This window comes from Erythrolamprus reginae, chromosome 13, assembly GCF_031021105.1.
Source record: "Erythrolamprus reginae isolate rEryReg1 chromosome 13, rEryReg1.hap1, whole genome shotgun sequence".
NCBI lineage: Eukaryota > Metazoa > Chordata > Lepidosauria > Squamata > Dipsadidae > Erythrolamprus > Erythrolamprus reginae.
This window is the reverse complement of record NC_091962.1, coordinates 6,076,763-6,098,269: the sequence shown is the minus strand read 5'-3', so window position 1 is coordinate 6,098,269 and position 21,507 is coordinate 6,076,763. Positions and strand designations below refer to the sequence as shown.

The following is a 21,507-nucleotide window of genomic DNA, read 5'->3' as shown; positions in this document are numbered from 1 at the left end:
TGGGTGTGGCTTGCTGGCAATGGGACCAGGTGGGACCGGCTTGATGATCATGTGACCGGTTTGTGTGGCTTATATAGATAGCCACACCCACAAAATAGGCCACACCCGCAGCGTAGTAGTAAAAAACATTTGCAGCCCTCTTCACTGTTTCCCCCCTTATTTATTTTATTTATTTGTTTGGTCAAGTATTGTTGGTATACAAAGATATAATAATGGTTATATACATCAGTGTTTCCCAAACGTGCCGACTTGAAGGTATTTGGACTTCAACTCCCAGAATTCCCCAGCCAGCATTTGCTGATATACATGATACAGTACTGTACTCCGTTCTATGCTAAGGAAAAAAACAAAATAAAGCTAACCCGGAAGTCGGACGGCGCGTATCCCTCTAATCTTTTTTTTTTTTTTTGAAATAGACGTAGATCTAGAATCTCCGCATCCCGCGCACCGTTCCGTTTCTCAGGCGACCCTCTTCCCGGAAGTGATGGCGTCGGAGGAGCGGAAGTGACGACGGAGAGGAAGTTTCTCCGCGAAGGAGGCGGCGGCGGCAGCTTCAGCCATGTCAGCGGGCGGCTCGGGGCAGCGGGAGCCGGGGGCCTCGGGCGGGTGAGGAAAGCGCTTTTGGGGGCGTGGGGCGGGGAAGGAATCGGGCACGGAGGCCCGGTTCAAAAGCGTCCGAGCGGGGCCCGCTAGGCCTCCCAGGAGAGGACTACAACTCCCATCATCCCCCGCGCCCCTCCCCCCCCACAGCCCTTCAGCTGACCCCCGCCCCCATTATCCCCTTCTTAACTCATGCTTTATATAACTTGAATTAGCATAATGATATGTATAATTATGTGTGTGTGTATATATAATTATATATAATTATATATGTGTATATAATTATATGCATATAACTATACAACACACTGTCTATATGTGTATATATATATATATATATATATATATATATATAAGTATATATATATATATATATAAGTATATTTATTTATTTATTTATTAGATTTGTATGCCGCCCCTCTGTAAATATGTACATGTATATACTGTACATATGTCTGTGTGTGTATGTGCGTATATATATATGTGTGTGTGTGTGTGTGTATATGTATATGTGTATGTATGTATATGACGGTCTTGGCATATTTGGCTTTTTTCCCGTGTAGGATTCTACGAAAACAAATATATATAGATAGATAGATAGATAGAGAGAGAGAGATAGATAGATAGATATAGATATATGTAGATATATGTAGATTGTTCTGAGTTCGGGTTTTGCCCTGTGTAATATTTTGCATGTTTATGCGACGTTTCGGTGAAATCACATTCACCATCATCAGGCTGAAGTTTCCAAGCTTCGTGCTGTTGTCATTTTACAACAGCACGAAGCCTGATGATGGTGAATGTGATTTCACTGAAACGTCGCATAAACATGCAAAATATTACACAGGGCAAAACCCGAACTCAGAACAATCTACATACATATACCCGTGAAAATTTACGAAAACAAATATATATATACAGATATATATATATATTTACTCAGTGAGGGTATGGCTAGCTGATGAGGCCATAAAAAGGCCGAAATAGATCTATCCTAATCCCCCATAATTTTCAAATTTCACAAAGACATGTGACATATACAGTGATCCCCCGCTCGTTGCGAGGGTTCCGTTCCAGGAGCCCCCGCAACGAGCGGGTTTTCGCGAAGTAGCGATGCGGAAGTAAAAACACCGTCTGCGCATGTGCAGACGGTGTTTTTACTCCCACAGCGCTAGCGAGGAGCCGAAGATTGGGGGCGGGGCGGCTGTTTGCCGCCGGCATGGAGGGCTTCCTAGCAGCCCCCCAAACCCGGGTTGGGGGTCCGGGGGGCGCTTGGTATCGCCGGTTTTGAGCTGAGTCCGGAAGCGAATTCGCTTCCGGACTCAGCTCAAAACCGCCGATAGCAAGCGGCAAGGAACGCCTTGTCTCGGCGCTTTCGAGCTGTCAGCTCGAAAGCGCCGAGACAAGCCGTTCCTTGCCGCTTGCTATCGGCGGTTTTGAGCTCAAAACCGCCGGTTTTCAGCTCAAAACCGCCGATAGCAAGCGGCAAGGAACGCCTTGTCTCGGCGCTTTCGAGCTGTCAGCTCGAAAGCGCCGAGACAAGCTGTTCCTTGCCGCTTGCTATCGGCGGTTTTGAGCTAAATCCGGGAGCGAATTCGCTCCCGGATTTAGCTCAAAAGCGGCGAGAATGAACGGCGTGGGCGGGCGAAGGGCGGGCGGCAGCGAGGAGTTTGCGTGGGCGGTGGGGAAACTCCTCGCTGACGCCAGCAAGAGGGGGAAGACCCAGGGAAGCCGCTGCCATCTACGCATGCGTGCCCGGCACGCATGCGTAGATGGTATTTTTGACTTCCGGGTTGAAAAATAGCGAAGTACCCTGTTCGCAATGGTTGGGGACGCAATAAACGGGGGATCACTGTATATGTGTGTGTGTGTCCCCTTTTTGTGGTTGTTACCCTGAAGGGTGAGACTCTTGTGGAGGGCGTTGAGCTTTAAACTTATTAAAAATAATTATTTGAACCAGAGTTACCACCAAAGCCAAATGAGAAGTGTGGAGCAGCTACTCAATGAAGAGCAACTTTATGGGACCCTTGTTTTAACTCTGTCCTATCAGTCTAATACTCATCCATCAATATCTTATTAATCAGTTATCATTTCATCTATTATATGTTATATCTACACCAGCTGTTTTTCTATATCTCTGTCTTATCTATTATCCCTCCATCTATCCTGTATCTCTGTTATCTGTCTATATTGCTAAATATCTCTTCTCATTCTCATCTATGTATTTCGTCTCCCTCCCTCCCTCTCTAACTTTCTGCTCGTGTCTTTGTTCCTGCCTTCCTTTTGTGTTTGATTATCATCTAGTCCAGGGGTCGACAAAGTTGTTCAGAATCTAGGAGCCAGCCAAAAAATTTAGGAGCCAGAAAAATATACTGTACAAAATATTAAAATATTATTTTAAAAAAAAAAATATTAAAAAATAAAAAAAATTTTATTCTGTTCCCTGAATGGAGACCGCCGGCCGCTCAATCGGGCCGGCAGGGAACAGAATGGAGCCTTCCGCGGCGGGGCTGGTAAGGGGGGGAGCCGAGCCCAGCCCCGTGGCATTCGCTTTCCTCCCGCCGGCAGCCGACTGATCGTGGGCTCCTTCGCAACCTCGGAGAGCTTCCTGGTTTTCGTGAGCTTTCATGCCCCGGAAGCTCTCCGAGGTTGCGAAGGAGCCCACAATCAGTCTCGGCTGCGGGTGGGAGGAAGGCGAATCCCCCGTGGGCTCCGTTACATTTTCCGCTGCCAGCCAGGCCATGCTGGCGGCAGCGGAACAATCGCTGGGTGGAAGGCGTGCTCGGCTCTGCCGCTCCAGCCGCTTTCGGCCGAGCCTCCCCGGCCAAGCAGCCAGGGAAGTCGAGCCAGGCGTGGCGGCGGCAGCGCTGCTTCTCCGGTCGCCCGGTCCTCTCCTGCCTCCTGCGCCGATGTTCCCCGCTGCGACGGAAGGCAGTCGCTTGGCTAGGGAGGCTCGGCCGAAAGCGGCTGGAGCGGCAGAGCCGAGCACGCCTTCCACCCAGGGAGTCCTGCCCTTTCATCCCCGCCGACCACAGGGGCGAGGGGTGGGGATGAAGGGGCAGGACTTCCCGGGCGGAAGGCGTGCTCGGCTCTGCCGCTCCAGCCGCTTTCGGCCGAGCCTCCCTAGCCAAGCGACTGCCTTCCGTCGCAGCGGGGAACATCGGCGCAGGAGGCAGGAGAGGACCGGGCGACCGGAGAAGCAGCGCTGCCGCCGCCACGCCTGGCTCGACTTCCCTGGCTGCTCGGCCGAAAGGGGCTGGAGCGGCAGAGCCGAGCATGCCTTCCGCCCGGGAAGTCCTGCCCCTTCATCCCCACCCCTCGCCCCTGTGGCCGGCTCATCCAGGGGGGCGTGTGTGGACTGGCAAGCGGCAAGACCAAGGGAAGGTTCCTTCAGCCGCCCAACACCTGATCCGCTCCGCAGCGCGGCAGCAGCGAGGAGCCGAAGATGGGTTTTCCCCTTTGCCTTTACCCCATCTTCGGCTCCTCGCTGCTTCCGCGCTGCGGAGCAGATCACCTGTTGGGCGGCTGAAGGAATCTTCCCTTGGTCTTCCCCGCCGCCCACACGCAAACTCCACCATCTGCGCATGTGCGGCCATGAAAAAAATGGCGCACATGCGCAGATGGTGGTTTTACTTCCGCATCCAATATGACGCGGAAATCGGTTAGCGCGGGAGGTCTTGGAACGTAACCCCCGCGCTAACCGAGAGATCACTGTATACATACAGTACAGCAGGCAACATTTTCTAGGCGCCAGACAACATTTTCTAGGCGCCACTGGCGACCAGGCGCCTGGGTTTGTCGAACACTGATAAAGTATTCAATGAGATTTCATTCATTCAGATCTAGGATGTGTTATTTGAGTGTTCCCTTTATTTTTTTGAGCAGTGTATACAATGAATAAATCCTTTTTTTATATATTTATTTACCATTCCCTAACACTTATTTCTCCTTATATTTATACCTCTAACTATATATACATTATATACTGATTTTTCCCTCTGGTTTTTGTTTCTCAATCCATTGATAAAACATGTTCCAAACTTCGTAGAGTTCTGAATTTTCTTTGTCATTTAATTCATATGTCAACTTGTCTAGTTCCGCACACTCTAATATTTTTTTAAAATAAGAAGTTGATCATTTAGTATTTTATTGTGTTTCCAATGCTGTGCCAGCATTATCCTTGTTACTGTTAATATGTATAAAATGATATATCGATATTTCTTTTCTATTTTTCCATCAAATATGCCTAGTAAGAAGGTTTCCGGTTTTTTATTAATTTTGTGATGTGTGATTTCTTCTAGCCATTTATGAATTTTATTCCAGGTTTTTTTTTTACCGTTGGGCTAGTCCACCACATGTGGCAATAGGCTCGCTCAGTTTGGTTAAATTCACTTAACAAACGTCTCACTTAGAAATTGAGGGCTAATTTGTGCTTGTAAGGTGAGGAACCACCTGTAGAGGAGTGAAAAATTGTCCGCCCCAGCCAGTCTAGTTCGGAAAAGCCCTTTTCAAAGTTTATTTATATCTCAGTTAATTATTTCTGACAAATAAATTGAGCCAGTGAATATATCCAAATAAGCCTTCCTATTTTCCCACAAGCTACGTAGGATCGTTAACCTGATCCTACGTAGCTTCTGCTCTGGCAATCTCACACTACTGACTAGAGCCTACAAAACCTATGCCAGACCCATTCTCGAATACAGCTCATCTGTCTGGAACTCACACCACATCTCAGACATCAACACTCTCGAAAACGTCCAAAGATATTTCACCAGAAGAGCCCTTCACTCCTCCACTCGAAACAGAATACCCTACGAAAATAGACTATCTATCCTGGGTCTTGAAAGCTTAGAACTGCGGCGCCTAAAACACGATCTAAGTATTGCCCACAAGATCATATGCTGCAACGTCCTTCCGGTCAACGACTACTTCAGCTTCAACCGCAACAACACAAGAGCACGCAACAGATTCAAACTTAATATTAACCGCTCCAAACTTAACTGTAAAAAATATGACTTTAACAATCGAGTTGTCGAAGCGTGGAACTCATTACTGGACTCAATAGTGTCAACTCCAAATCCCCAACATTTCTCCCTTAGACTATCCACGATTGACCTCTCCAGGTTCCTAAGAGGCCAGTAAGGGGCGTATATAAGTGCACTGATGTGCCTATCGTCCCCTGTCCAATTGTCTTTCCTTATCTCATTTATCATATATATTCTCTCCTTCTCTCTCTCTCTCTCTCTCTCTCTATACTGTGTATATATATATATATATATATTCTCTCCCTATCTCTTATATCATATATATTCTCTCCCTCCCATCTACTTCTCTTCTTTTTTACTTTCTATCTTTATATATATTACTTAATGTCTATTCTCTTTCATATGTATTGTATATTAGACAAAGAATAAAATAAATAAAATAAACAACACTGCGGTATGGGTCAGGCTGAGGAAGAGACTGGCCCAAAGAATCCCAGCCATCGTTCATGTCTAAATGGGATTAGAACTCGCCGTCGTTTGTTTTCTAGCCTGGTGGTGCCTTAAAACTACTAAATTAAACAACCTTTGATATAATTAGAAAGGGAAATGATTAAAATCTTGGCAAGTCTTATTTATTCACTTTATTGGGAATCATGAAGTTGAATTTCAATTATTATTATTATTATTATTATTATTATTATTATTATTATTATTAAGATTTGTATGCTGCCCCTCTCCGAAGACTCGGGGCGGCTCACAACAGTAATAAAAACAGTATATTTATTATTTTATTTATTTATTAGATTTGTATGCCGCCCCTCTGCGTAGACTCGGGACAAATCTAATAATAAAAATACAGTATATAAAAACTCCAATAATTAAAAACCATACAGCACATACACACCAAACATGAAATATAAGAAAGCCTGGGGGAGATGTCTTAGTTCCCCCATGCCTTGTGATATAGGTGAGTCTTGAGTAACTTGCGAAAGACAAGGAGGGTGGGGGCCGTTCTAATCTCCAGGGGGAGTTGATTCCAGAGGGCTGGGGCCGCCACAGAGAAGGCTCGTCCCCTGGGGCCCGCCAAACGACATTGTTTGGTCGACGGGACCCAGAGAAGGCCAACTCTGTGGGACCTTAAATTACATTGAAACAGTTTAATCCAGTTTAATTTTCGAAGAGGGCCCATTCCCGTCTCATTTCCCTCAATTTATCAATGAAGAAGAGATGGGAAGGAAAGAGGCTTTGTAATGAACTCTTTTTATTATTTTCATTTTTGAAGGGGTTACACATCTACAATTTGCATGCCAAAAAAATGTTTAGATTCAATCCAAACTTGTTTGATTTAAATCTTTTTTGCTTTGAAGATCGTTTTTTAAATTTATACATTTGAAATTGATGCAAAGGTATTTCTCTGAAGGTGGAAAAATTGCTCGCTAGCAGCAGTGTAGAAAATATTTTTTTTTAAAAAAAAAGCTGTGGTCAAACATTCTGAACCAAAGGAGCTGTTATCTCTGAAACAAATTGTGAGGCTGCTAGCTATCCACACGGGAAGATAATTAGATTTAAACTGCTTACATACTAAGACTCAGGTCTTCAAAATAACCCAGGATGCCAACTTTTTCACTGCTGCAGTTGCTGGTAGCATTAAAAAAAAAACATCCCACTAGTGGATTGTGAATTTCTCTGTTTCATTTAGGGAAGTAGTCCTCTTCAGATGTCTGTTAAGGAGAAGATAGGGAAATTAGTCTGTTTTGTGTTCCATAGTGTGGTTATTATAATCAATACTGGACACTTAAGAGCCACAAAGTCCTCAAAGACACATTCTAAGACTTCTTAATTCAGACCTTGTAGATTTTCGAATTAGCAAAAAAGCAAATATAATAGATACAATTTTACTAGGCCCAGAGAAGAAATTTATAACCAAAATGTGTAATTTTATGTTCAATCATGAAAATATAGAAGAAGTGGTAAAAGAAAATATGATTGCCTGGATGACCAACTTTGGCTGCACTATTCAACTTTGGGGAAAGATTTGGAAAGACAAATTAACAACATCTGTATCATATAGAGAGAATTTATACAAGGTGTTTTACAGGTGGCATTACGCCCCGGCAAGGCTAGCGAATATTTGTCCAAAATTTAAAAATGAACGTTGGAAATGTAAATCATTACCTGGTATGTACTACCATATGTGGTGGACATGTTCATTAACTAAAAAATTCTGGACCATGATTCACAAAATAATAAAAGAGATACTTGAGTGTGAAATAGAATTAATACCTGAGACTTATCTATTGGGAATAATTAGAGGCCAATATGAAAAGACCAATTATTATTTAATAATACATATACTAACTGTGGCTCGATTGGTTTTTGCTCAAAGTTGGAAGAAAGAAAATGAACCATCGGAGGACATATTAATCAATAAAATATTGGAATGCGCAAAATGGAGCAATCTTACCTTAAGAGTTACAGAACAAACAGGACAAAGAATACTATACCATGTGGGGTAAATTTTATAATTGGATAGAGGGGGGGGCGGGAAAGAGAGAAAATAGAACATCTGTAAATTTAAAGGAAGATATTGAAACCGAAGATTAGGAATTGGAATTGTAAATATGTATTTTACATGCGATGTTTTTGTCGTATTTTGTTTTGATGTCTTGCTGTTTTTGTTTTTATTCTTTTCAAATAAAATCGAATACAAAAAAAGAATTCTTAATTCAAATCCCCTTAATGAGTTGAACAACAGAATAGGGGTGGGTTTCTCCCGGTTCACCAGTTCGCTTAAACCAGTAGCGGCCACTGGCGATGTCACCAGTGGCCGCTACTTTTTTTTATTCTTTTTTTTTTTTTGGAATTGTTTTAAATTTATTTTTTCTACTGAGCATGTGCAGAAGCCGAGTTTCTGGCACTATGCATCTTATTTTCGGCTTTTAAATTTTTTTTAAATTTTGGAGGGATTTTTCAGTACTGTGCACGCATGTACCCATGAAGTACTCCTGCGCAGCACAGGAGCCAGCGAGCCAGCAATGAGGTAAGTTAGACCCAACCCCTAGTAAGACCTAACACAAGGTTTTTTAATCAATACCTCAAAAAACGTGTCCAAGATCTTGTCAGTGGTAGTCGCTTGTGACTGGAACTGCTGTTGACTATTCTCAATAGCTGTCATTATCTGGAAGTAATTGTACAAAAGGTGCCATTCTCTGAAAGAGGGGGGGGGGAGAAACCCATTTATTTACTTCCTGATTTGTTTATGTTTATTTATTATCTTGGGGGAACTAGAATATCTCCGGGACCGCCTTCTGCCGCACGAATCCCAGTGACCAGTTAGGTCCCACAGAGTTGGCCTTCTCCGGGTCCTGTCGACTAAACAATGGCGTCTGGCGGGACCCAGGGGAAGAGCCTTCTCTGTGGCGGCCCCCACCCTCTGGAACCAGCTCCCCCCACCCTCCTTGCCTTTTGTAAACTCCTTAAAACCCACCTCTGCCGTCAGGCATGGGGGAATTGAGACATCTCCCCCAGGCCTATATAGTTTATGCATGGTATGTTTGTATGTTTTTTAAATTATGGGTTTTTAGATATTTTTATATATTAGATTTGTTATTGTACACAGTTTTTATTACTGCTGTGAGCTGCCCCGAGTCTACAGAGAGGGGCAGCATACAAATCTAATTAATAATAATAATAATAATAATAATAATAATAATAATAATAATCTCCTGCTATGAGGAGGGGGCTGGGTTGAAGACCTCCAAGATCCCTCCCATCTTTATTATTCTATGTTTCGAGTCTATGGAGAGGGGCAGCATACAAATCTAATAAATAATAATAATAATAATAATAATAATAATATTAATAATAATAATCTCCTCCAAGGTCCCTCCCATCTTTATTATTCTATGTTTCGTGTTCTAACTGTATGTCTAGCCCAGCGACGGCGAATCATGTTTGGTTCGCGTGCCAAAAAGGGGGCTTAATTATTATTATATTTATTAGATTTGTATGCCGCCCCTCTCCGGAGACTCGGAGCGGCTATGGGGTGTGTGTCAATTGTGGAGACAGGATTAAAAGCTGTCTCTGGCTGGCATACCATGGAGTTGGCTAAAATCCTGTGATAAGGCACCGGATAAATTACTGGCATTCCACAGATACCACCTTTCCTAAAAAAAACCCCAGACTTCCTCCTTGATCAACCCTGGAGAGAAGAGATACCCCCAAAACTGCACTTGGCCATGAAACAACACAATTGATCATTCACTGCCCACGAGGCAAACATAATAATATGGGGGGAATTGAGGCATGGGGGAATTGAGATATTCCCTTCCCCCTAGGCTTATAAAATTTATGCACGGTATATCTGTTTGTATGATTGGTCTCTTAAATTGGGGTTTTTAAAATTACTTTTTATATTAGATTTGTTATATTTGTCTTTTTTACTGCTGTTAGCCGCCCTGAGTCTGCGGAGAGGGGCGGCATACAAATCAAATCAAATCAAATATCAAAAAATAAATAATGTAATAATAATTTATTAGATTTGTATGCCGTCCCTCTCCGAAGACTTGGGGCGGCTCATTCTTTAAACTAGCCAATAAGATTGTGTATTCTCTAATATCCAATGAGATGTAACTTCAAAACTAATGGATGACAATAAAAAGGGTGCAAAGTTTTGTCCAGGACAAGATTGCCTTCCCCAGGTGATGGTACTTGCCTCCTGTCTCACTTAATGACGACAGTCAAATGCGTGCATGCCCACACCCATAATTCAATGCGGGGGGCCCACGCATGTGTGCATGACAACGACCCCCTCCCACTCCCGGCACGCTCGTTTTTTGCTCGCCCCAGGCTTCATATACCGAAAAGTCCTTCCTGTTGTTGTTGCAGTTGAAGGTGACTAGTTCACCTTCAACCGCAACAACACACGAGCACAAAACAGATTCAAACTAAATTTAAACCGCTCCAAACTAGGCTGCAGAAAATACGACTTCATCAATAGAGTGATCAACGCCTGGAACCGGACTCTGTGGTTTCTTCCCCCAACCCCAAAATCTTCAACCTTAGATTGTCTACAGTTGACCTCTCCCCTTTTTAAAAAGGTCTCTAAGAGGCATGCATAAGTGCGCCATTGTGCCTACTTGTCCCTGTCCCATTGTCTTTCTTTTTTATCATTACTTTCTATGTTATGTTTATATAAACTACTATCCTATACTTGATTGACAAATAAAATAGATAGGTAGGTAGGTAGATAGATAGATAGATAGATAGGTAGGTAGGTAGGTAGATAGATATAGAAATAGAACGATAGAGTGGATGGATGAATAGATAGATAGATGGATGGATAGAGATAGATAGATAGATAGATAGATAGATAAGAGATAGAAATAGAACGATAGAGTGGATGGATGGATGAATAGATAGATAGATGAATGGATAGAGATAGATAGATAGATAGATAGATAGATAGATAGATAGATAGATAGATAGATATAGAGATAGGGAGAGATATAGAAATAGAATGATAGAGTGGATGGATGGATGAATAGATAGATAGATGTATGGATAGAGATAGATAGATGATAGATAGATAGATAGATAGATAGATAGATAGATAGATAGATATAGAGATAGGGAGAGATATAGAAATAGAACGATAGAGTGGATGGATGGATGAATAGATAAATAGATGGATGGATAGAGATAGATAGATAGATATAGATAGATAGATAGATAGATAGATAGATAGATAGAGGGAGAGATATAGAAATAGAATGATAGAGTGGATGGATGGATGAATAGATAGATAGATGGATGGAGATAGATAGATAGATAGATAAAGAGAGAGAGAGAGAGAGAATAAAAACAAACTAAGAAACTAACTAAACTAAACTAAACCCTGTTATTTTGTCATCTGGTTTTAATCCTCACCTGTCACTCAGCTCAAGGCTACCATATTTTTCCATTATCGTCCTCCTAAAGAGAGTTTCTTCTGCCTGTTCCTTCAACTTGGCCTTCTCTGTATCAAAGAAAGATGAGAAAAGGAGTCCAGGTTAGTTCCATATACAGATTTATCTTGACCCCCCAACTCGCCCTTTGCGTTAAACCACGGCTCTTCAAACTTGACATCTTTAAGACTTGTGGACTTCAACTCCCAGAATTCTCCAGCCCGTTGAAGTCCACAATTATTAACAGTTGTAAAGAAACAAAATATGAATCACTGCTCATCTGGAATACATAGCAGAAAGAAGGAATTTGAGAATTCACAAAGTCGGTGCTTTATGGAACAAAACTGGAACCGCCCCGAGTCTGCGGAGAGGGGCGGCATACAAATCTAAATAATAAATAAATAAATAATAAATAAATAAAACTGTGACTGAATCTATATGTTCCCCCTCCCAGAAGGCAACGAGGAAAACAGCTTGCGATGAGGATGTGTAGTGTCTCAACCAATCCTGCAGACCTTGTTCAAGCATCACTTACAGTGGCGCGGCAGGTAGAGTGCGGTACTGCAGGCCACTGAAGCTGACTGTAGATCTGTAGGTCAGCGGTTCAAATCTCATCACCGGCTCAAGGTTGACTCAGCCATCCTTCCGAGGTGGGTAAAATGAGGACCTGGGTTGTGGGGGCAATAGGCTGGCTCTGTTTTAAAAAAGTGCTATTGCTAACATGTTGTAAGCCGCCCTGAGTCTAAGGAGAAGGGCGGCATAAAAATCGAATGAATGAATGAATGAATGAATGAATGAATGAAGGAAGGAAGGAAGGAAGGAAGGAAGGAAGCCGCCCTGAGTCCAAGGAGAAGGGCGGCATAAAAAATGAATGAATGAATGAAGGAAGGAATGAAGGAAGGAAGGAAGCCGCCCTGAGTCCAAGGAGAAGGGCAGCATAAAAATCGAATGAATGAAAGAATGAATGAATGAATGAATGAAGAAAGGAAGGAAGGAAGGAAGGAAGCCGCCCTGAGTCTAAGGAGAAGGGCAGCATAAAAATTGAATGAATGAAGGAATGAATGAATGAAGGAATGAAGGAAGGAAGGAAGGAAGGAAGGAAGGAAGGAAGCCGTCCTGAGTCTAAGGAGAAGGGCGGCATAAAAATCGAATGAATGAATGAATGAATGAATGAATGAATGAATGAATGAATAAAGGAAGGAAGGAAGCCGCCCTGAGTCTAAGGAGAAGGGCGGCATAAAAATTGAATGAATGAATGAATGAATGAATGAATGAAGAAAGAAAGAAAGAAAGCTGTAAATCTCTCTATTGCAAGGCAGGGTTTCTCCACTCTGGCATCTTTTAAGATGGGTGGACTTCAACTCCCAGAATTCCCCAGTCACAATTTTCACTGCTGCATGGAACCAGCTTTCACCTGCCCATTTAGGACAAGCAATCGGCCGGGCCTGAGTTCTGTCATTGTTTGCTCAAGTTTGAACCTAGTCCAAACACACCCACCCCAATCTGACCATCACCTGCTTGCTTGGCTGCAGCATCCTCTGTGACGCTGTCCTTCAGCTGGACAATTTTTTGCTAATGCAAGAGTGAAGAGAGTAAGTCAGCAATGGCAGAAGAGGACGAAGACATTCCGTGCTTCTGGTATATTCTGAAAAGACAACCTCGCAGCTTGGATTAGAGCTGAGCTCAACCCAAATGAGTCCAGCTGGCTGATCAAGAATAATTTCCACCCTCCTCCTAACTAGCATGGAGGCTAGGCTGTTTTAGAAACATAGAAACATAGAAGACTGACGGCAGAAAAAGACCTCATGGTCCATCTAGTCTGCCCTTATGCTATTTCCTGTATTTTATCTTACAATGGATATATGTTTATCCCAGGCATGTTTAAATTCGGTTACTGTGGATTTACCAACCACGTCTGCTGGAAGTTTGTTCCAAGGATCTACTACTCTTTCAGTAAAATATTTTCTCATGTTGCCTTTGATCTTTCCCCCAACTAACTTCAGATTGTGTCCCCTTGTTCTTGTGTTCACTTTCCTATTAAAAACACTTCCCTCCTGAACCCTATTTAACCCTTTAACATATTTAAATATTTCGATCATGTCCCCCCTTTTCCTTCTGTCCTCCAGACTATACAGATTGAGTTCATGAAGTCTTTCCTGATACGTTTTATACTTAAGACCTTCCACCATTCTTGTAGCCCGTCTTTGGACCCCTTCAATTTTGTCAATATCTTTTTGCAGGTGAGGTCTCCAGAACTGAACACAGTATTATTCCAAATGGGGTCTCACCAGCGCTCTGTATAAGGGGATCACAATCTCCCTCTTCCTGCTTGTTATACCTCTAGCTATGCAGCCAAGCATCCTACTTGCCTTTCCTACCGCCCGACCACACTGCTCACCCATTTTGAGACTGTCAGAAATCACTACCCCTAAACTTTGTTGGAATTTTGAGTGCAGAATAAAAATTAGGAGAACTGATATTTAGAATGAAGAAAGAAAAAGAAAAAAAAATGAAAAAAAGAGTAAGAAAGAAAAAAGAAATGTGAAAGAAAGAAAGAAAGAAAGAAAGAGAAAGGAAGAATGAAAAGGGAAAGAAAGAAAAGGAAAAAATGAAAAAAGGGTAAGAAAGAAAAAAGAAATGTGAAAGAAAGAAAGAGAAAGGAAGAATGAAAAGGGAAAGAAAGAAAAGGAAAAAATGAAAAAAGGGTAAGAAAGAAAAAAGAAATGTGAAAGAAAGAAAGAGAAAGGAAGAATGAAAAGGGAAAGAAAGAAAAAATGAAAAAGAGTAAGAAAGAAAAAAGAAATGTGAAAGAAAGAAAGAGAAAGGAAGAATGAAAAGGGAAAGAAAGAAAAGGAAAAAATGAAAAAAGAGTAAGAAAGAAAAAAGAAATGTGAAAGAAAGAAAGAGAAAGGAAGAATGAAAATGGAAAGAAAGAAAAGGAAAAAATGAAAAAAGGGTAAGAAAGAAAAAAGAAATGTGAAAGAAAGAAAGAAAGAAAGAGAAAGGAAGAATGAAAAGGGAAAGAAAGAAAAGGAAAAAATGAAAAAAGGGTAAGAAAGAAAAAAGAAATGTGAAAGAAAGAAAGAGAAAGGAAGAATGAAAAGGGAAAGAAAGAAAAAGAAAAAATGAAAAAAGAGTAAGAAAGAAAAAAGAAATGTGAAAGAAAGAAAGAGAAAGGAAGAATGAAAAGGGAAAGAAAGAAAAGGAAAAAATGAAAAAAGAGTAAGAAAGAAAAAAGAAATGTGAAAGAAAGAAAGAGAAAGGAAGAATGAAAAGGGAAAGAAAGAAAAGGAAAAAATGAAAAAAGAGTAAGAAAGAAAAAAGAAATGTGAAAGAAAGAAAGAAAGAGAAAGGAAGAATGAAAAGGGAAAGAAAGAAAAGGAAAAAAGGAAAAAAGAGTAAGAAAGAAAAAAGAAATGTGAAAGAAAGAAAGAGAAAGGAAGAATGAAAAGGGAAAGAAAGAAAAGGAAAAAATGAAAAAAGAGTAAGAAAGAAAAAAGAAATGTGAAAGAAAGAAAGAGAAAGGAAGAATGAAAAGGGAAAGAAAGAAAAGGAAAAAATGAAAAAAGAGTAAGAAAGAAAAAAGAAATGTGAAAGAAAGAAAGAGAAAGGAAGAATGAAAAGGGAAAGAAAGAAAAGGAAAAAAGGAAAAAAGAGTAAGAAAGAAAAAAGAAATGTGAAAGAAAGAAAGAAGAAAGAGAAAGGAAGAATGAAAAGGGAAAGAAAGAAAAGGAAAAAAGGAAAAAAGAGTAAGAAAGAAAAAAGAAATGTGAAAGAAAGAAAGAGAAAGGAAGAATGAAAAGGGAAAGAAAGAAAAGGAAAAAATGAAAAAAGAGTAAGAAAGAAAAAAGAAATGTGAAAGAAAGAAAGAAGAAAGAGAAAGGACGAATGAAAAGGGAAAGAAAGAAAAAGAAAGAGAGAAAGGAAAGAAAGAAGGAAAGAAAGAAAGAAAGAAAGAAAGAGGAAAGATGAACAAAGAAAGAAAGAAAAAGGGTAAAGGAGAGAAAGAATGAATGAAATACAGAAAGAAGGAAGAAAGGAAGGAAGGAAAGAAAAAGAGAAAGAAAGAAGGAAAGATGAACAGAAGAGAAAGAAAGGAAGAAAAAAAAACAAAGGAGAGAAATAAATAAATAAATGCAGAAATCAAAGAAAAGGAAAAGCTGAATTCTGAATTTCTAGCAAATTAATATATTATTCTATACTAAAGCATTGGAAAAAAAAATTCACGATATACAGTATGGCTTTAGGATTGGACTACCTCAATATTCTTCAAAAGCATGCCCAATAGACTACAGATACCATCATCCCCTATAAATCCACCCATCTCATCGTTTTACATACAGAACCATGTTTTGTTTTGGATTTATACACCTTCTTCCAAATAGGCAACTAGTCGTCTCCTTACCCCCATCCCCTCCCCAGCCCCAAAAAATTTCAGAATCGACCTTCAGTTTCTTCTTCTCTTGCCGTTTGAGGAGGGACATCTGGAAATTGTCCACCAGGACTGCAATCACCAGGCTGCAAGAGAAATTTGGGGGTGGGGGTTCCGTAATATTGACCCCTAGACCTGTATTCAGATCAGCCGCAGAGCTGTTGCAAAGGATTACGGCTGGGTAAAAACACAGTGGTCCCTCTACTTACGAAGTTAATTCATTCCGTGACCAGGTTCTTTTTTTTTTTTTAAATTAATTTTCATAAAATAGACTAACAGACATACATACATCAAACATAAAAGGTGGGGATGCATTTTCCCCGCTTATCTCAAAAGTATAAATTCCAATATAGAAAAAGAATACATAATTGAATACATATTTGAATGTTACAAAAGAAAAAGAATATAATTAATTAACTAAATACTAAGATAAAATCAAAATTCTTCCTGTAATATTTCACTATATATAAACTAGTTCTGATATTAAAGTTTAACACACATTTATTTATTTATGTACTTTAACTTTCTATTGTTTTTTCTTATCTATCCATATATAAACTTTGTTCCATGTTTCATAAAATTTCGTATCTTCTTGATCATTTAAGCGTCTTGTCATCATATCCATTTCAGCGCAATCTAATATTTTTGCGATAACTTCTTCTTTTTTGGGGATATCCTTTTATTTATTAGGAATTACCAATCAGACTTATAAGAAAGAAATTTTATATCTAATTATACGTATCTTAACTGCGGCTAGGATTATTTACGTGCAAAATTGGAAAGGGGCAATTTTCCCCATAGGAATCAATGTAAAAGCAAATAATGTGTGCCGTTATTATTATTATTATTATTATTATTATTATTATTATTATTATTAATTTGATTTTTATGCCGCCCCTTTCCGTGGACTCGGGGCGGCTCACAGCACAATAAAACAGTTCATGACAAATCTAATAATTTACAATTTAAAATATTAAAAACCCCATTATTAAGCAAACATACATACAAGCATACCATACATAAATTGAATTGAATAGGCCCGGGGGAGATATCTCAGCTCCCCCATGCCTGACGACAAAGGTGGGTTTTAAGGAGTTTACGAAAGGCAAGGAGGGTAGGGGCAGTTCTAATCTCTGGGGGGAGCTGGTTCCAGAGAGACGGGGCTGCCACAGAGAAGGCTCTTCCCCTGGGGCCTGCCAAACGACATTGTTTAGTTGACGGGACCCGGAGAAGGCCAACTCTGTGGGACCTAATAGGATTCATGCGGCAGAAGGCGGTCTTGGAGATATTCTGGTCCGATGCCATGAAGGGCTTTAAAGGTCAAAACCAACACTTTGAATTGTGATCGGAAACTGATCGGCAACCAATGCAGACTGCGGAGTGTTGGTGTGACATGGGCATATTTGGGAAAGCCCATGATTGCTCTCGCAGCTGCATTCTGCACGATCTGAAGTTTCCGAACACTTTTCAAAGGAGATTCCTAGGGAGGCTCCACGGAGGCTTCTCTCCGCCTTTTCTGGCCCTGTTTCCTCCCAGGAGATTCCTAGAGAGGCCCCATGTAGGCTTCTCCCTGCCTTTTCCGGTTGCAGTGTTGGAGACTCGGGTTTGTAAGTGGAAAATGGTTCTTGCGAAGAGGCAAAAAAAAATCTTGAACACCCGGTCCTTTATCTAGAAAAGTTTGTAAGTAGAGGCATTCTTAGGTAGAGGTACCACTGTAGAGCAGTGTTTTTCAACCACTGTGCCGCGGCACACTAGTATGCCGTGAGACATGGTCAGGTGTGCCACGAAGCTCAGAGAGAGAAAGAAAACAAGAGAGAGAGAAAGACAGAGAGAGAGAAAGAGAAAGAGGGAGAGAAAGAAAACAAGAGAGAGAGAAAGAGAGAGAGAGAGAGAGAGAGCAAGAGGGAGAGAAAGAAAGCAAGAGAGAGAGAGAGAGAAAGCAAGGAAGAGAGAGAAAGAACAAGAGAGAAATAAAGCAAGAGAGGAGAGACAAAGAAAGAAAGAGAGAGAGAGAGAAAGATAGGGAGGGAAGGTGGGAGAGAGAAAGGCATAGAGGGAGGTAGAGAGGGAGAGAGAAAGAGAGCAAAAAAGAGGAAAGAAGGAAGAGAGAAAGAAAGAAGGATGGAGAGATAGAGAGAGAAAAAAGAGGAAGGGAGAGAAAGAGGGAGGGAGAGAGAAATAGAGCAAAAGAGAGGAAGAGAGAGAGAGAGGAATTTTTGGTCCAAACTTTTTTAGCCGCCCCCGCCCTCTCTCAATGTGCCCCATGGTTTTGTAAATGTAAAAAATGTGCCGCGGCTCAAAAAAGTTTGAAAATCACTGCTGTAGAGTATTCTGAATTTGGGAGCTGTTTCAGAGACCGGTCACAGGTTTTTTAAAATTCCTCAACATCCCACCTCTGTTCCCTCTTAGCACACCTGGATAGGTCTTTACCTGGGCCATACTTACTTGAGAAGCAAAAAGTACTGCACAAGGATATACATGATGAGAAAAATAATAATGGACCCAGCACCTAGAAGGAAGGAAGGGAACATGGTGTAAAGGGATATTCCAGATAACAGGTCATCTGCAGGACCCCAGTTACTGCCCGCAATATGTATCTATGTACTGTATGTGTACATCAGTCCTTCTCAAATAGTGAGGTTGTCCCCCCTGGGGGTGGGCACGGAGCGATGCTGGGGGAGGGGGGTCGGTCCTCTCCCCCCTGCTATTCAATATCTACATGAAACCGCTGGGTGAGATCATCCAAGGGCATGGGGTGAGGTATCATCAGTACGCTGATGATACCCAGCTTTACATCTCCACCCCATGTCCAATCAACGAAGCAGTGGAAGTGATGTGCCGGTGTCTGGAGGCTGTTGGGGCCTGGATGGGTGTCAACAGACTCAAACTCAACCCTGATAAGACGGAGTGGCTGTGGGTTTTGCCGTCCATCACCCTGGGGGGGGGGGAATTATTGACCCCCTCGGAGAGGGTCCGCAACTTGGGCGTCCTCCTCGATCCACAGCTCACATTAGAGAACCATCTTTCAGCTGTGGCGAGGGGGGCGTTTGCCCAGGTTCGCCTGGTGCACCAGTTGCGGCCCTATTTGGACCGGGACTCACTACTCACAGTCACTCATGCCCTCATCACCTCGAGGTTTGACTACTGTAACCCTCTCTACATGGGGCTACCTTTGAAAAGTGTTCGGAAACTTCAGATCGTGCAGAATGCAGCTGCGAGACCAGTCATGGGCTTCCCTAGGTATGCCCATGTTACACCAACACTCCGCAGTCTGCATTGGTTGCCGATCAATTTCCGGTCACAATTCAAAGTGTTGGTTATGACCTTTAAAGCCCTTCATGGCACTGGACCAGAATATCTCCGAGACCGCCTTCTGCCATACGAATCCCAGCGACCGATTAGGTCCCACAGAGTGGGCCTTCTCCGGGTCCCGTCAACTAAACAATGTCGGTTGGCGGGCCCAGGGGAAGAGCCTTCTCTGTGGCGGCCCCGACTCTCTGGAACCATCTCCCCCGAGATTAGAACTGCCCCTACCCTCCTCGCCTTTCGCAAACTCCTTAAAACCCACCTGTGTCGTCAGGCATGGGGGAACTGAGATATTTCCCCCGGGTCTATACAATTTATGTATGGTATGCCTGTGTGTATGTCTGTTTAATAATGGGTTTTTTAAATATTTTAAATTGTAAATTATTAGATTTGTTATAAACTGTTTTTATTGTGTTGTGAGCCGCCCCGAGTCTACGGAAAGGGGCGGCATACAAATCTAATAAATATATAAATAAATAAATAGCCCTGGGGAACATGGGGTTTTTTGCTGTAAAGAGTAGGGATTTTTTGCACCGAACAATAGCACACAGCACAGAGTAGGAGATACGAAGTGCAGAGGAAAAAAAACCTTTTTATCCATGGAAAAACATTGAACAGGGACGAAAAGAAAGGAGGAGAGAGACGGAGATAAAGAGACAAACGTAAGCTAAGACGAGGAAATAGGACAAAGCGTATGTTGCACTTGGCTTCTCTCTACCTGCTTCGTGGCACGTGAGATAAATCACCGACCAGTCATCCAAAGTGAAAAGCTGAAAAAGGGTGAAGATGGTTTTGAAGAGGTCCCCGAAATGCTTCTGATCCGCTTCGTGGTACCTGTCGCACAGCACCACCGAAGACATGACTGGAAGTCGGAAGACACAGGAGTCAAGGAAGAAATGGCAATTCTCAGGAGCTTGGGAGAGTGGAGGAGGTGGGCGAGTTTTGAAGATGGGCTTCAGCCTATTTTAAATACAGTGGTACCTCTACCTAAGAACGCCTCTACTTACGAACTTTTCTAGATAATAACTTGGGGCTCAAGATTTTTTTTGCCTCTTCTCAAGAACTTACACTTACAAACCCGAGCCTCCGAAACTGTAGCCAGAAAAGGCAGGGAGAAGCCTCTGTGGGGCCTCTCTAGGAATCTCCTGGGAGGAAACAGGGCTGGAAAAGGCATGGAGAAGCCTCTGTGGGGCCTCTCTGGGAATCTCCTGGGAGGAAACAGGGCCGGAAAAGGCAGGGAGAAGCCTCCGTGGGGCCTCTCTAAGGAATCTTCTGGGAGAAAACAGAGCCTTCACCCTCCCTGTGGTTTCCCGAGTCGCACACATTATTTGCTTTTACATTGATTCCTATGGGAAAAATTGCTTTTCTATTTAAGAACCTGCTCATGGAACAAATTAAGTTCATAAATAGAGGTACCACTGTACGGGATAACCATCTTGGAGGAAGGGGAGACTCTGGATTCCAGCAGGGAAAATAAAGGGGGAATGTTCTGTGAAACTGACCAGGACCAAGTCAGAAATGGATTCAACTCCTAAAATTCGGAGATGTGAGTCAAAGGAATCCAATGCTTCATGACCCAGCTACGTAACATCATCAGTGCAAGGGAGTGTGGAGTTTGCTTCCTATTGATATACAATTGGGAGGGCTATGTTATTTAAACTCCTTGGGGAGTGAAATGGGTTGTTTTTTTTCTTTTTCAAAATTTGACAACTTTAAAATGTATGGACTTCAACTCCCAGAATTCCCCCAACAGGTGACTGGAGAATTCTGAGAGTTGAAATTATCATGTCTGAAAGTTTTAAAGTTTTGACCAGTCAACCAGCTACAGACCATGAGCTGCTGCATTCCCTCCACCTCACTCCAGCCTCCTTTCATGCTGGGAGGATACGTAAGAAAGAGAACATGAGGAGGATAATAGCTCCAATGGACTGGAAGGAAAGCATAAAAGTGCCTGTGATTTCTTGAAGATTCTCCGTCACCCTGGAAGAAAAGCAGCAAAAGAAGAAAGAAAAATAGAAAGAAAGGAAGGAAGGAAGGAAGGAAGGAAGGAAAGGAAGGAAGGAAGGAAGGAAGGAAAGAAAGAAAGGAAGGAAGGAAAGAAGGAAGGAAAGGAAGAAAGGAAGGAAGGAAGGAAAGGAAGGAAGGAAGGAAGAAAGAGAAGAAGGAAAAAGGAGAAGATGAATTATTAAGTAATCCTTTCTCTGGGAGATTCCCTTCTCTTCCTTCCATCCGTCTTCCC

At 42.0% G+C, this 21,507-nt stretch overlaps 1 protein-coding gene across 1 annotated transcript in view; it reads right to left on the bottom strand.

The window, feature by feature from the left end:
* Nucleotides 1–6,828: 6,828 nt before the first annotated feature.
* Nucleotides 6,829–21,507, bottom strand: part of CATSPER1 (cation channel sperm associated 1) — a 30,531-nt gene continuing 15,852 nt past the window's right edge. Inside the window, exons 5-12 of the mRNA XM_070766573.1 lie at nt 21,157–21,248; nt 19,987–20,130; nt 18,408–18,471; nt 15,976–16,048; nt 13,045–13,102; nt 11,514–11,601; nt 8,680–8,794; nt 6,829–7,306 (exon numbers count right to left, since the gene is read on the bottom strand). Of these exons, the coding sequence (XP_070622674.1) occupies nt 7,277–7,306; nt 8,680–8,794; nt 11,514–11,601; nt 13,045–13,102; nt 15,976–16,048; nt 18,408–18,471; nt 19,987–20,130; nt 21,157–21,248 (664 nt within the window). The 3' untranslated portion in view covers nt 6,829–7,276. The remainder of the gene's footprint in view (nt 7,307–8,679; nt 8,795–11,513; nt 11,602–13,044; nt 13,103–15,975; nt 16,049–18,407; nt 18,472–19,986; nt 20,131–21,156; nt 21,249–21,507) is intronic.